Source organism: Neltuma alba, unplaced genomic scaffold, assembly GCF_004799145.2.
Source record: "Neltuma alba isolate B1F8T4 unplaced genomic scaffold, ASM479914v2 tig00012871_pilon, whole genome shotgun sequence".
Classification (NCBI taxonomy): Eukaryota; Viridiplantae; Streptophyta; class Magnoliopsida; order Fabales; family Fabaceae; genus Neltuma; species Neltuma alba.
Genome location: NW_021637250.1, coordinates 253063 through 268542, shown reverse-complemented (window position 1 = coordinate 268542; position 15480 = coordinate 253063). Strand labels below are relative to the sequence as shown.

Genomic DNA, 15480 nt, shown 5'->3' with positions numbered 1-15480 from the left:
ATTTATCATTTGTCAATAAAATAAATAATTCATAGCATAAGAAAGATCAAGATGGGCGAATGATCCTCCTTCCCGCCCCGAATCACTTGAGGTAGTCGGGCTGGGTTTCAAGTTAAAATTTACCTTGTTCGACCCAAAACACAAATTTTATTTTATTTCCCTTTTTTGAAATTGTTTAAACTAACAGTTTGATATTATTTGTTTATGATAATCATAAACATCTTTTATCATTTAAGTTTTTTAACCTTTTTAAAAAATTTCACATTACTAATCCTAATATTAATTTTATAATAAATACATTGTCAATGATATTAGTTATATTTTTCTCAATGAATGGTATTGTTTTCGAAACCCCGACCTAATTTTGGGCACGCAATTGGTCCGAATTACACTCCAGGCCGAACATCAAAGCCGAGGTGAAGTCCAACCCAGTACTGTGGTGGAGCCCCAATCAGCATCAAATAAAAATGGGTGTAATTAATAAAAAAGCCTTTCTCATGAGTCGGTAATTAAGATTCAAATTTTTATTAAGAGGGATATCCATATATAGTACTCGACAATATCTTAAATAAAATTATTTTCCTAAAAGGATACCTATGACTGGTAAAAATAAAAAAGCCTTCAATTTTTGTGAAGCTTACCAGCGTTCTATGAATCCGGCATTTTATTTAATTAAAAAAGAAAAAGAAAAAAGAAAATAACATGACCGTCACGTGATCTTTCCGGAACTAAGAAGTAACGTTTGGCGACAGTCGGTCGGCTCTCACCGTCAGCATTTACATTTTTGGTGAACTAAGAAAAAGCCATGCAATTTATAAGACCGGCGTTTCGTAACGCCTCTTTCACCGTTTCCCGCTCCTTAAACCCTAATCCCTATAATCCCTTCTTCCTCCTTACTCTCCGTTCGCTGCCCATCACCACCGCCTCACCCTCACCGTCGTACTTGACCTCTCATTTCGCCCTTGAAACATTCCCATCCCTGTCACCTCCTCGCTGCTTCTCTTCTTCAATGGCGGGTGGTGGCGACCACTCAGAGTCTCCTTCGTCCCATTCTCTTGAGAAGCAATTCGAGGACTTTCGGCTTCAGCTAGAGGAGTCTGGGAGTTTGCGCGAGCGAATTAGAGCGGTTGTTTCGGAGATTGAGTCCAACACCAGACTTATGCACGCTAGCCTCCTTCTGGTCCATCAGTCTCGTCCGACCCCCGGTAGCGAAATGCGATGCTTTTCTTCTTCCACCAATTTTCTATTTTTTTTTTAACTTTCTGAACTCTTGGGTCTTGACCTTTGTGTATTTTTAGTCTGTTTTTAGTTGTCTGAGAACGAGGCGAAAGTGCTTTGCGTTTTTTTTTTTTTATAATAATTAAGATGATTATGTTTTTGTGATGTTTGCTGCTTGGCGCCGAATTTTGGCTTCCTCGTAGTTAATGTTAGATGGCTGTATTCTATAAATTTTCGAAAAAAGGAATGAAGTTTGCTTTAACTCAGCGGGAGTTCCTAGGTATGCAGCCAAATCAACTATAGGATTCTACTTTTCATTTGGTTTACATACGTGGAGAAGATGGGGGCAGTTATGTTTCATTTCTGCTTTGGGTTTCCTAAATTTAATCTCGGTGACATCCAAGAGTCTGCTAAATAAATTGCAGCAAGTCACTAATAGTTTTACTTACCTCGAACTAATTTTACTCTTTACCATTTGAATAGAGCTTCTGGAGAAAGCAAAGTCCTATGTTCATGTGTTGAAGGACCATTACAAGCAACTTGCTGAAGTTCTTGGAGAATGCTCTGGCCAGTACTACAGGTAATTAAAGTTTCAAGCAAACTTTTACTGTTTATGAGTCTTGAAAATTTGCTCTGATGGTTTGTAATTTTCCCCCCATATAATCTAGGTACCATGGTGATTGGAGGAGCGAGACGCAGACTGTAGTTTCACTGATTACTTTTATGCATTGGTTAGAAACAGGAAACCTTCTTATGCATGCAGAAGCTGAGGAAAAACTAGGGTGTATGTCTCAGTACTCTCTTGTCATTGCTTGTTATAAACGTTTTCTACTTGTCATTAGGTAGGTATGCATGCACGTGCTGGTATCTTATCTTTATTTTTTAAATGGAATATCATTTATAACTTATAGCTTCCCGCATCTGACGATGCAGGGCTTATCTTTTGCAAAACAAATATGCAAATGGATTTTAGTTAAGGAAATATTTTATGAAATACTGATAAATCAAACTCTTCTAGTTCTGGTTCAGGCCTGATGTAGATTTTCACTAGCATTCCTAGTTAAACTTTGAATTAAGGAATAATGATTTGGAACTGCTTTGGGGAAAAAAGAAGGCCCTGTTTGGTGGTTGCCAGAAAGGAGGATGAGATTAAGATTTTCTAGGCTTTCTAGCTTAAAAGGAATTTGGAACTGAAAAGGATTGATTTTATGTTTATAATATTCTTCTGATTTAAGCTTTTTTGTTTGCCGCAAATTTTAACTAAATGCTCTACTTCTTGTTCAGAGTCATGAGATTGAAAATGTCTTTTTCTTAACAAATGCAGTGAACAGCTCTGAGTTTGGTCTCGATATTGAAGACTATCTTATAGGTGAGTGCACTAAATACGACTTACTTCGTAATAATCATTGATCTTCTCAGTTCAAATCTGTCTTCCTTTCATTCATGTAGATCTTTTCAGTGAGTAGTAGTGACTGATATGAAAATGGTTAGGCAAAAAAACTTATATATCTACCCTTATATTACTTTAAGTTTTGTTTCCAAACAAATCAATACATGTGGATTTTTTTTTATATATTATCTATCCTATAATAAACTCTTGTTGATAATATTATTCACACTTTTAAATCCACTTGTTCTGAATTGGTTGGGCAAAAGTATATTAAGCATACAAGGCTAAGTATCCAAGTCTCCTCCAAATGATTATGTTCTAACATGGGTGTAGACATGTAGTTTCATCATAACTGTTCTAAGGAGTCGAGAAAGAGGAGCAGAATAACTGAATATTCTGCTGAACAAGTTCTTGCCTATCATTGTGGTTATAAATCAACCACACTCACGCAACTCTACATTCAACCCCTTTGATTTTGGTGTAATATGTATAGTCAAGGCCATAGGTCGATTCTAGTGGTTTTTTCGTTTTGTTTTGTTTTGTTTTTTTTTTTTAAAGATGATTTTCTTGTCCACTGGGATGATAATGTTGCTTATTTTGCTATGTACACTGATATAGATACATTTTTGTCATGCAGGTGTCTGTTTTATGTCCAATGAATTGGTAAGAGAATTGTTTTCCTGTAAACTTGTTAACCTCTTGTGCAAGACAGAGAGGCTTGCGGTTCATAGACATAGAAGATCATGAAATTATCGGATACTTTAAGGAAGAGACTCGGTACAATTTAATTACTCTCACACACTAACTTGCAACTACCTGATCTTGCAGCCAAGGTATGTGGTGAATCAAGTGACAGCTGGGGACTATGATTGCCCTAGGAAAGTCCTAAAGTTCTTGACTGAGCTTCATGCTGCATTTCGCATGCTTAACCTTCGGAATGATTTTCTGAGGAAGAAATTTGATGGTATGTTGTAACTTTAGATCCTATCCTATACATTGCTCCCTCGTACGTAGTCATCTGTTTGAATCGTAATTTTCCCACGTTGGCAGGCATGAAGTATGATCTGAGAAGAGTGGAAGAGGTTTACTATGATGTCAAAATTCGGGGTTTGGCACCCAATGGTGAGCAAGTCGATGGTCAAGGTGTTCAAGGACCACCTTAGGTTGTGAAGGCTGACTTGGGGGGGTACTCTTGAGATATAGTCCGCAACTATGCATCGTAAAAAACGCATATACTTTTGTTCCTAATAGTCGGTGGAAGAAAGGAAAGGTAATCTCTTTCAATTCTCCACTGAGTCGACATGATGTAGATGCGGAATACATTGGGTGTGTGCCTGTGTAATTTTTTTGTTAAAAAAAAATTCCTGGTTACATCATTTTTGTTATTAGTTATTTTAACCTTCCAAATGCTCAAAACGAAGCCATCAGACTCTAGCTTCGAGAATTGCTGTCGAGTTGTTAGAAGATAATATTGCTGCCGGGTAGGTAGGAAGGTGCTAAACGGTGGCGTCATTGTGAAGCTGGTGAACAAAGTTTCATGCTGATTCACGTAGAACCGTCGATGACAATTTAATGGCGGTAAAATTATTTTCCAACAATAGTTAGATTAGTTTGCGGGAACAAATAAAATCCCATAGTTAAGAATTTAATGAATGGGTTTGCTTGACAAGCTGGAATGAGATTTGCCACAACTTTTTCTATTCCCCCGTCTGATTCTTTCTGATGTGCTTGTGAAGATCTCTGGCAAATTTTGTAATGTGATGTTTTTGTTAATTTTTTGAAAAAAAATACTTTTACTACTCTTTTAGTTTGTATCAATTATAAAGATTTCTTTTTTATTTTAAAAACATACAGTTTATTTGGGAATATTCTAAAAAGATTATCAAAATATTATTTTTAACTGAAATTTATATTGAAATAAATTTTATTTATTATTTTATCCCTCATTTTAATAAATTTTTAAATTATATTTTTACAGTTATATTAATTTTATTCAGTTAAGATAAACATTAAAGATTAGATTAAAAATTTAACTAATTTTTTAATAAATATATATATATACTTGACTAAATATGTTTATAAATCTAACAAAAATCTGTTTGAAAGTTTTGAATTATAAATTTAAATAATTTATAAAATCTTCTAAATTTATATCATTTAAACTTCATAATAAACAAAAACTATGTATTTGAAATGTTTTTACAATTTTAAAAGAATCGAAGTAAATAATTTCTAGTGTGATAAAATATTAAAATTGTAAGATTTTATGATTTAAATCAAAATTAATAAATTTTAAAAATAATTATTTTTTTATTTTATAAAAACAGTTTTCAGAAAATATAAATGTCTAAATGATTATTAAGTTAAAAAAGAGCATTTTGGCTTTAAAAAATAATTTAAAGTCAAATTTAACAGTCAAGTAACGGTTTGGATGAAAATAAAATCTTGAATATAAAAGGGAGGTTTATGCAACATATGTTTTAATTGTAAGGGAGGTTTATATATGTTTTCAAAATAAAATGAAAGTTTCTGTAATTGGGATAAAATAGAAGTGATGGGTATATTTTACTCTAATTCTTTTCATCTAATATCTTTAACTGACTATAAAATCTTTTGGCTAATTAATTAAAATTTTCTAATAAATTAATTTAATTTTTATAAAGTAAGTAACTAACTTGTTCTTATAAAAATAACTGGAAGGAGGTTGCCTCTCCATACGGCAAAAAGAGGCCTGGGCTTTAGGGGCCGAAAGAATGCTTGGTCCATGAGATGCGCTACATATTTTGGACTGTGGAAGCTTACCTAATTTGAAGCTCTACGACCAACTGCTAGCAAGTTGTTCCATCTTTTGGGAAAAGGAAAAAGCGATCCGCGCCACACGATTCAGATCTAATGGCGCAAGTCATTGGTCGCATTTCATGAAATCAGGTTGCACATGATAACTTCTCCTTGACGTAATACCTGCATTCCCAACTCAAATTATCACCGCCGGACGATGCCTCGACACAAACTTCTATCTATGAGATACGAAAGCTAAAAACTTCATTGAAAATTCGAAGACATCACTAATCTGTAATTTCAGTATTTCTTTTAGCTCACCTCTATATACAGGATCCAGTTCAAGTCGCATATGGCACCGACACCAAGATTTATGGTGAACAGAGTTTCGGAGAGTAGTCTGACGGAGACAGATTAGCAGAGGAGGATGCTTCTTCTTAGGAAGCAAGAAGATGATCCGATGGGAGGCACATGCGCCAGCTCATGGGAACCCAGGATTACACGTGCATGGTATGCTCGTTGCTAAGGCCGTCAAATCAAATCATTTAAGAATTTCATTGATTCATAAAATTTAATCGATGTAACGTTCCATGATGAGTCTTGAGGTGTTACCAAAACCAAGCCTTAGCGCTCATATCCCATGGGCCAAACCTCACGTTCTCCACTACGTCCCTTGCTCGCCTTACCTTTATGTTCCCTTACCTCACTGATCATTAACCTTATCGCTTCTCATTCTGCAAAATTGCCTCGTGAAGCCTCCTTGACTCTGTTAGATGTCATTCTTTCTCCAATGAAAACGGCCGATTGCTTCCTGTACCGATGATTGTCACTTTCCGTAGAACTTGTTGAATCAATCTTTTCTGGCGGTCAACTGTATAGGATGCAGGAGAAGTTGGTGGTATTTGCCTATATGAAATGCAATAAAATGGTTCTTCAAATGGTGATTGATTTGACAGCATCCACTGAAAAAATTATCAAACGAGACCAGGCAGAATACCCCTTTGTCTTAAAGGAGATGTATCACTGTGCTGGCTTCCCTATTTTCTCTGCCCATCACTGCATAAGATGCATGAAGCAGGAAAAAGGAAACGCCGAAACTTATCTTCTTCAACTATTTTAAATGAAAATGTTGAATATATTTCGGCCAACAGCAGTATATTTCCCTCACCAACAGAAAAAGGAAGTAAATTTTAATTCTCTAACTAATCTCTACTTTCTAGGTACCCAAGATGATTAGAAGTTTACAAGTTACAGCAGCTCTTCTTTCTTGACTTTTCTAGAGCAACACAAAGTGGCAATCTAATTTTGCGGTCGTTATTTCCTTTTATAACTGATATGTCAGACCTACTCCTCAAGCAATTTTTACAGAAAAACATTGAGAACTGGGAGTGGAATCATTGAATATCATAGTTGATAAGATTCCTAAGGTCAGTCAAGTATCATCAAATCTTTCTCAGAAATCTCATTTATCGAGGGTCAAGATTTTCAGGTTGAGGCCTTCTGAGCAACCCATGACATTTTGCAATGCATGTAGCCCATTCCCTGTATGCTAGAGTGAGATGGAAGACCAGTAAAACTTATCCTTAATCCATTCAAATTTCACATAACGGATCGGTTAGAAGACTGAATAAGATATACTTTTGTACGGACGGTACACTCTCAGTTCAAAACAATAATACTTTAACCGACAATTTGATATTGTTCAAAATCAGAGATGAGTTGAAACCAATCATTCGACTTGTGTGCTTGCTAAGAAAATGTGCTTGAATTGATAAAGACGCTAATATTATTGAGACATTACATAACAGACCCATTTTTCTGGCACTAAAACTACAGAATCACCGACGTTCTGCCCTTAATTAGCAATCCGAAATGTTCAAGAATTACGACTCGAAATATCTGAAGCCCTTTCAGGAATAAGCTGATATATCTTACGACATCCGTCCCCATATATTAGAAATAGGCGGGATCGCACTTTACCCAAGAAACCTATCCCATCCCTATATCTTATCTTTTCCTTTCCAACTTGTGGGGTCTTGACTTTGAAAACTTCGAAAGATCTGTGATCAAGCACTTTCCTTCCAGAATTACAGAGAAACAGGGTCCTCATTTCCTAGTAGAGATGTTAACTGACCATAAAATATATCTGAAATCATTGCATGCATGTTCCTCCAGTTTCTGCAATGCTCTAAACTAGCAAAGTAGCGAGTAAAGTCAGCAACTATCTACTGGACTATAATCATTGTATTGTAGCCATAAGCTACTAATGATGTCCAACCATTTATTGCTCCAATGCAGCGGCTCTTCCCATGCCACAATTATATAAACCTTTTAGTTTTCGTGATACCCACTACACCTTCTCTCCCCTTCTTCTTCCCCTCTCGTTCAGGAAACACCTGAAAAAGTGAACTATGAAGGGCAATTTTTTGCTGGGGTACTTTAACAAGTGGAAGAAGGAGGGAACAAGCGTCAAACCTTACCCTGCTTGTGAGTACTCCTGCCAATGGGCTTCCATGCATGAGAAGAGCTCCATCCCAAGTGATGTCCCAAAAGGTCACCTGGTTGTCTATGTTGGTGAGAACCACAAGAGGTTTATAATCAAGATCGCACAGCTCAATCATCCACTCTTCAAGGAATTGCTGGATCAAGCTCACGAAGAATATGGTTTTACTGCAGATTCAAAACTTTGTATCCCTTGTGATGAGCATCTTTTCCTCAGTGTCCTTTGTTGCGCCAGCTCTCCACAGCGCGAACGGATGTGTTTGTGCCTTTGAGAAATAATATCCGTTGAAACATTTGTTCAAACAGTTAGAGTTCTGACTAGAAAGTTGATGTGATGTGTGATGTAATATCTAGTTTACTGATGTAAATCTATTCTCGAACATAGGAGATTTCATTCTGTTATGTTGCTCTTATTTGCAAGATGTAAAGGTTGTAACTTTCAGCGAACCAATGCCAGCTCTGCATTAACTAGACTACGACCAAAACCCGAAGGCATGGAGGAACTCGAAGTCGAAGAAGGGGAAAAATATGCATTGGACCAATCTACTGCAACAACAAAGGAAAAATTGCTGAAGATTGTCTGCCATGATGGGTAAGACAGTTTTCGACCAGCCAATACGCTCAATCCAAGTAATACTGTAATATATTTAGGTTCATGTCTATTGCATCATTCGCTCAAGGATTTTCTTTTTTATTTCAGGTGAACGGAAACCCGTGACACTTATGTCACTTTGTTTCTCAACATTTGCTTCAAGAAACAACAATGCATTGCGAACCATGTTTTCAAGTGCGAAAGTAAGATATGTGATCCCAGGAAATCTCACATGGTTTTTTTTTTTTTTTTTGGGGGGGGTGTCGGGGGAGGGATTGCATTCCATCTGCCGCGTGGAGAGACTTTCTTGATTGTTCTTAACAAACATCACATATATGAACATCAATAGAACCAAAAGTTGTGAGAGCAACAGCAATCAACAATGCTGAAGGTGGAGTTTCTGGTTTTTAATCATGGAATTTCAGGTTAAAAAAGTGGAGAAGAGTTAAAAGAACAAGTCTAAGTGCAACTGCAAGGGTTATGACAGAGAGCGAATAGCACGAAAAAAACCGAGGCGAGGTTGATGGCGAGGGCTACTAGGGACCAACAGGAAATATGTGGAACTCGATTTCATTTCTGCAGAGGATGTGTGATAGGATGTGGCAGCCATACTGCATGAATTAAAAAGGAAGAAATGGCAGGAAGGAGGCCATTCATGATAAGGGGAGGACCACCTTGCTTTACACTTATAGCTCAACTCCGATTCTCTCTGCAACTGCCAATAATCTGACTCAAACTAGCAAAACTCAACGCCCTGCCTGGCCACCTATCTTCATTAATAGAGTCTGATAAATGTATATGGATATAGATTCTTCTAATAAACTCTTGGCATACCCACTATATAGTGCCTACGCGTCCCTCTCCCTACCTACTTATTTCCCAAGTAGTTTATAAAGAGATTCTTAACTAGCATAATTTCTTTAAGAATTGCACGGATCCCAAATCCATAACATGCATCCCCAACTCCATTTGGTTTCCCGAGGTCAATACCTGTCTGAAGACAAGCCAGTCCCTGTTTCGGTCACAGAAATTATTCACGCATTCAATAAGCAAATTATCATCATTGATTGTAATCCCGCTGCCTCCGTAAACTCTGTCCATAAGCAACCAATTCCATTTCTCCTACCAGGAGACAACAGATCGAAGTACCGATCTGCTCTGCTCGATGCTTGCGGACAAAAATAATATTACAAATAAACTCAAGAAGCCAACGAATTAACATGTTTTTTCCCTTCAAACAATACTACATATCATCAATATATCAACGAATTAACATGTTAATACATTACCAATATCATCAGCGTCGTGTAAAGTCAGGTGCTGTATTTACAATCCACAATCAGTATAACTTTTTAAATAGACTTCGTACAATGCAGGAGAAGCTGCCTAATTACAAAAACTGCCCACTGGAAAATTAGACTTGAATGGTGAAATTAAACTCGTAACTCATCAACACCTAATAGCAACAATCGAAATGGCCCTCTGATACGGCAGTATCGCTATTATCAGCCTAACTGCAAAACCTTCTGTGAAATTGCTGCGGGAAAAGCCTATGCACACAACATTGGCACCCCATTAGCACAAGGGTATGCATATCCAAAAGATGCTGAAAACCATGAAAGACAAATGTATGGTTACTTTCTCAAAAGAAATTAAAAACTAAATAATAGTTTTCTTTGTTCCGGTAGGTTAGTGCACTCCCACCCTTTTAGTATAAATCGAATATTCCAACTCATGCGATAAATTGTCCAGGTAAAAATAGAGTGGAACAGCAAACAGAAAACTATGGTTAATGCGGTCATGGCCACATAATTCCTTCATTGACAAGAATGATTACCATCCTCTACTTCTCATACAGCGTGACTAACCACTATCATCACCATCATTTTGTTCTGTGAACTATTAAATGACTGCATGAACAGTAATCCCCAAAAAAAAAGACTGCATGAACAATTTGTACATAAACTATCCTCATTCAGAATATACACAAGTAGTATATTTGCCTCCTTTGAAGTACATACAACACATAACTGGTCATAAAACTACAAAATGGTCGTGATGGTCGATAGGGACTACAAAAGGGGGACACGATGTTGTGGAACACTGCCGCAGAATAGGAATTATTGAAGCCTGTAAAGGAAACTACCAATCACCACCAAGTATCATCTATGACCGTCAATCAAGCCCTCAAGTTCCCTCTGCCCAAACCTCCTACCCTGTAAATCAGCACCCCTACACCTGGCCGCAAAGTAAAACAGCAGCCACGCAATCATGAAGTAAACTTCCATTGTTGACTGGAACATCTTGGCGAAAGACCTCCCACATATTCGAGCTAAAACCCATCTTACAAACGATCCACAACATATTGCTTCCAAGCATTTTAATTTTATGGCTTGGTTCAACAGTGTAGATATCAAATAACAACCTTCCTTCACGATTTCTCTCCCACTCCTCCTCGAGTCCACTATGGCAACCCAGGCATCAACAGAAAATATAAAAGCAACAAACGTATCAACAAAAAACCAAGCAAACAAGAATCCAGAAATCTGCTTCTCAAACCCTCGAACCCAAGGGGACATAACTGAGAATGGCATTAACTTCAATCTAACAAAAAGCTTGAAGAAAGAATACTGATCCTCGATATCACCGAAATACCACAGCCCCAGAAGCTGAGTCAACGCGTCCCTAATAGCCCACCTCATCAGAATAAACCCTGAAAGCCTCTTAAGCCCCAATCTGGAACCATCCCAAATTATCCCAGCAATTGAACTATACCTCCCTAACAGATCCTTAACAACAGTAATGAAGACGATGCCTAAGACCCATGAATAAGTAACAAGAAAAACTAAAATCACCCATCCGTAGGCCGCAGATAAGAAACTGATAAGGAAAAACAGAGTCGCAGCATCACGGCGGCCAAGCTCCAACCCCTTTATAAAGAAATGGAAATCAAAGGCTTTATCCACATCTTGGCCATTTCCCAAATCAACCTTGTCATTTCCGTCATCGTTCTCGTCCTCGCTGTCTTTATCATCAGTAAATGATAACCCTTCCGCCTTGAATGTAAATCCAGAGCGAACCACCTCCGACACCCTAATTCCGTTATCGATTACATGACCCGAAAACCCTGATTTCAAGTTAAACGCGCCCAACACCGCAAAAGTGCCATTTTCAGGGGCGTTCCTGTTGGGCCCGAACAAACTACGACCATCGTCGTCATCGCCAGAGAAAAAGTCATCGTCTAGGGTTCCAACTCGAGTGAGGTGTAGGAAGGGGCGGCGGCGGTGGCGGCGCAAGCCCGTAGACGAAGGATCATCGGGAGATCGGTGGCGATGCTGGTTACTGTTTCCGGCGAGGTCAAGGCGTGAAAGAAGGGCTTTGACCGAGGGGTCATGATCAATGAAAGAGGTAACATAAGTGGTACCGTTCTCAACGAAGGTGCGGAAGGACAAGATAAGGAGAGAAAGGAAGACGAAGGTGAGGAGATTGGAGGTAAAAGAAGAGGCTGATTGTCGGAGAAGTTGGGCAGTTGTACGCAGGTCCTGCAGCCGAGGATTATCGTTCATGGCGGTTCAGTGATCTCTGATGGAGCTGCCTCCTCGATCGGTTCTTTTTGGTGTTTCTGACTTCAAAGCGGCTTCCTCGTCGGTGCCACGAGGCGAGATGGCTATTCTCCTCGGGACTTCGGGGTAGGGATGAAAGCAGTACACGCGCAATCAGGCTGTGATCTGCACGCGCGCTCTCGAAAATTGGCGGTGGATGAACCGGAAAAAAAGAAAACCTTTTTCGCTCGAAATATTGATATCATATCATTATAATTTTTTTAACATGAATAATAAAATAATTACAAAAAATTAGTATTTTAATTTCATTTATAAAATTCTTACATTTCTCTATGTTGTCTTTTTTGGGCCAACCTTTTCTCTCCTTAACTAAAATATGTTTTTCTTTTTTTTTTTAATTCACTTAATTGGTGTTATCTTTGTGAGAGATAATATGCATATCATATTATCTAGAAATCACATTAGTAGTGTCATGAAAAAAATTTTAAAAATTTTAATGACACATTAATTATCTTCTGTATAAATATCAATAAATATTATTACACTTGATAAATAATTTAAGCTTTCTTAAAAAAAAAAAAGCCGAGTTCATTAAAATGCTTCTTCATATGTATAATATCCTAAATTTTATTTTAAAATTTTTAAAAATTCTAATTAATAATTAATAAAATAATAATATTTTAATATTAAAAAAAGAAAAAAAAATCAAATTTCAGTGGAAAGTTAGGAGTTGGAAGGAAGATTCATTGGGGGGAAACTCCTCCTAATAAATATGTGGAGATGTTAAATACACCCTCGACAATTCAATTCTTCCCGTCAGGCGCGAGAAGGAAAGAGAGAAGAGAGATAGAGTGTAGGAAAGAGAGCAGGAGTATATTGACGGTCATTGTGAAAGAGAGGATAAGCTTTGAATATATTTTTGGTACATAAAATTAACTTTTTTCATCGAAATTTCTTTATAAATATTTTCTATATATTTTACATTTCTTAATGACAATATTACTATAGAAATTTAGAAATGAATGAGTAGTTAATTTTAATCAGCTTATATTTGCCCATTTATTAGTTTTTAATATTTAAATTAATTTATTTAGTTAAAAAATCTGTTATATATGGCATATATCATATTTTTATCGATTAAATTCAAGTTAAATGATTTATTTGAGTTGTTTGACATATTATTGAGATTTTAATCAGTTTAGTTTTCTTTATGGGATGATTGGAGATTTTAAAATAATTATTTTAGCTAAAAAGTTATTATTTATGGAAAAATCTATATCTACATGATAGTTATATCATTAAAATTTGGATTAGATTATTTATTTATAAACATTTGAGATACTATTGAATTTTTAATGGTTTGGTTTTGAGATTTAAACTTTAAATGGGATTTTTAGAATTTAGAACATAATAATTTCATATTTGGAAATTTTGAAAAATTCTTTTTATTAAAATAAATAATCCCAGAGGATGTAAATAAATAATTTGACTTATTAGAAAATTATAAGCTAGTTTTAAAATACTAAATTTTGGATTATGAGAGTTACAGGAATTTAGAATAAAAATTAAATTAAATTAAAATTTTAACTAATATGTATGAACTTAATTAATTAATTAATTAGTTTATATTAATATGTGGTTATATTAATTGTGTAGATTAATTATTGGTTGAGCAGAGGATTGATCTTGTAGTAATCCTTACTATTGATTTGGCGAGAAATAACCACTTTTCACTCGTTATATGTGTTAATATGTTGTTTTTGAGTATTTTGCTATTTTAGAATAATGATTTGTTATTTGAAATTCGAGTAAATATGTTATACTTTTTGAACTATGAAAATTGTCTTGTGGGATTTTTAAATTTATGACTGAGAAGTTTAGAAAAGATATATTATTTATATCTTATGAATTATACTGAAAAAAGATTGAGACATTTTTTCGTTATATTGTGAATGATTGATTGTTATTTAAATTTTGGATTGAGCCCTATTCTACCACATGGTAAGGCTACCATTGATACACATTGACTGGTTTCTTCCGTCCCAGAGTAAGGGATAGATCTTTGTGACTTTTTATTCATCCCCAAAGTGTGGAATAGACCTATATGTCTGATTGATCCCATATAGTAAGGGATAGACTTATGTGGCTTATGTATTAACCCTCGTAATGAGGTTTTGGATGACTGAGACTATCTAGATATATATTTTTCTATTGATATATCTATATATTATTGAGATTTAATAATTATCCCTAGAGCCGGGAATCAGGGCCAGCCCTTCAAGGCTGGCGGGCTTAAAAGGGCCGGCCCTCCAGGGCTGAAATTTTAAAAATACCCCAATTTGCCAGGCTCGGCCCTTAAGCTACAAGGCCAGGGTCGGCCCACGAGCTTTTGGCCCGTTTAAGAAAAAATACTATTTTTTTATATTTATCATATTTTTTTATAAAAATATAAAAATAAACCAATGAAATTATTAATAAAAGACATAAATATGAATAAAATTAAGTCACAAATATAAAATATCATCATATATAAATATTCATCAACATCTAAGAACATCTAAAATATTCATTAACAAGATAACAACATCTAAAAGTTTTATCTATAATGCAATTGTCCAATAAATAAACAATATCATTAATCTTTTGAAACTTCATCATCACTATAATTAATTACTTTTCTTCATAAGTATGCTTTTCTTTCGTAACAAAAATATCAAGTTTTTCTTCTTTATAAGAATTTTATTTTTAAATTTTGCAATCTAACTATTATTTTACTTTAATGTGAGAAACATTGTTGTTAAAACTCATGAATTTCTAATTCAAATTATAGAATCACAAGTTATATAAGTATAAAAATATTCTATTATCAAATATATATATAGTTTAAAAATATCAACGCATATAATATAAATCAAATCATTATTAAAGTCCAAATTAACCTATTTTTTAAAAATTTAATTGGATAAATTATTGTCTAAAAATAAATTTAATTTTAAAATGATAATGATAGCTAAATATTTGAAATATTATTAACAATGTAAAAAATTAATAACATTAATATTATATTAAAAATTTAAAAAATAAAAAAATTATAAAAGGGCTTAAAAGGGCCGGCCCTTTTAAGCCCTCGACCCTCCAGGGCTTATTTATCATTTTAAGAGAAAAATATCAAGCTCGGCCCTCATAATTTCAGGGCCTAAACGGGCCGGTCCGATGGGCTTGGCCCGTTTTCCCGGCTCTAATTATCCCACTTAACACTTCACGAGCACATGTTAGTATGTATAATGAGTTGGAAAGTTGGTTATTGAGGCGTTTGTCTCACCCTGTGGTTTTTATTATCTTCAAGTGATAGTTCACGTGGTGGCCCATTAGGGAAGGCTCCAGAGGCATAGTGTGCAATTATAGCTTGTGTAGCCTTCCTCCTTTTGTTTTATGTG

The 15480-nt window shown here is 35.5% G+C and overlaps 2 protein-coding genes and 1 long non-coding RNA gene across 3 annotated transcripts; 2 read left to right on the top strand and 1 right to left on the bottom strand.

Moving 5' to 3' along the window:
- Positions 1–804: 804 nt before the first annotated feature.
- On the top strand, positions 805–3984 carry LOC114732057 (translin). The gene is made up of 7 exons (XM_028919349.1): positions 805–1205; positions 1702–1798; positions 1887–2002; positions 2543–2587; positions 3246–3271; positions 3437–3572; positions 3659–3984. Exons 1-7 carry the CDS (start codon positions 806–808, stop codon positions 3769–3771), a joined length of 933 nt encoding a protein of 310 aa, XP_028775182.1. The 5' UTR covers position 805; the 3' UTR covers positions 3772–3984.
- A 3251-nt stretch (positions 3985–7235) lies between these two features.
- LOC114732058 (uncharacterized) lies at positions 7236–9395 on the top strand. Its single transcript, XR_003738957.1, has 2 exons — positions 7236–8480; positions 8589–9395. It is a non-coding gene; the product is annotated as an uncharacterized LOC114732058 (long non-coding RNA).
- Positions 9396–9703: 308 nt separating this feature from the next.
- On the bottom strand, positions 9704–12186 carry LOC114732031 (uncharacterized). Its single transcript, XM_028919302.1, has one exon. It carries the CDS (start codon positions 12044–12046, stop codon positions 10643–10645), a length of 1404 nt encoding a protein of 467 aa, XP_028775135.1. The 5' UTR covers positions 12047–12186; the 3' UTR covers positions 9704–10642.
- Positions 12187–15480: the final 3294 nt, after the last annotated feature.

Bases quoted from the DNA above. Each gene is read 5' to 3' on its own strand.
- LOC114732057 (XM_028919349.1), top strand. From the start codon at position 806: ATGCAATTTATAAGACCGGCGTTTCGTAACGCCTCTTTCACCGTTTCC. The intron at 1,206-1,701 runs GTAGCGAAATGC...CCATTTGAATAG, and splicing joins TCAGTCTCGTCCGACCCCCG to AGCTTCTGGAGAAAGCAAAG. The intron at 3,573-3,658 runs GTATGTTGTAAC...CCACGTTGGCAG, and splicing joins TCTGAGGAAGAAATTTGATG to GCATGAAGTATGATCTGAGA.
- LOC114732031 (XM_028919302.1), bottom strand. From the start codon at position 12,046: ATGAACGATAATCCTCGGCTGCAGGACCTGCGTACAACTGCCCAACTT.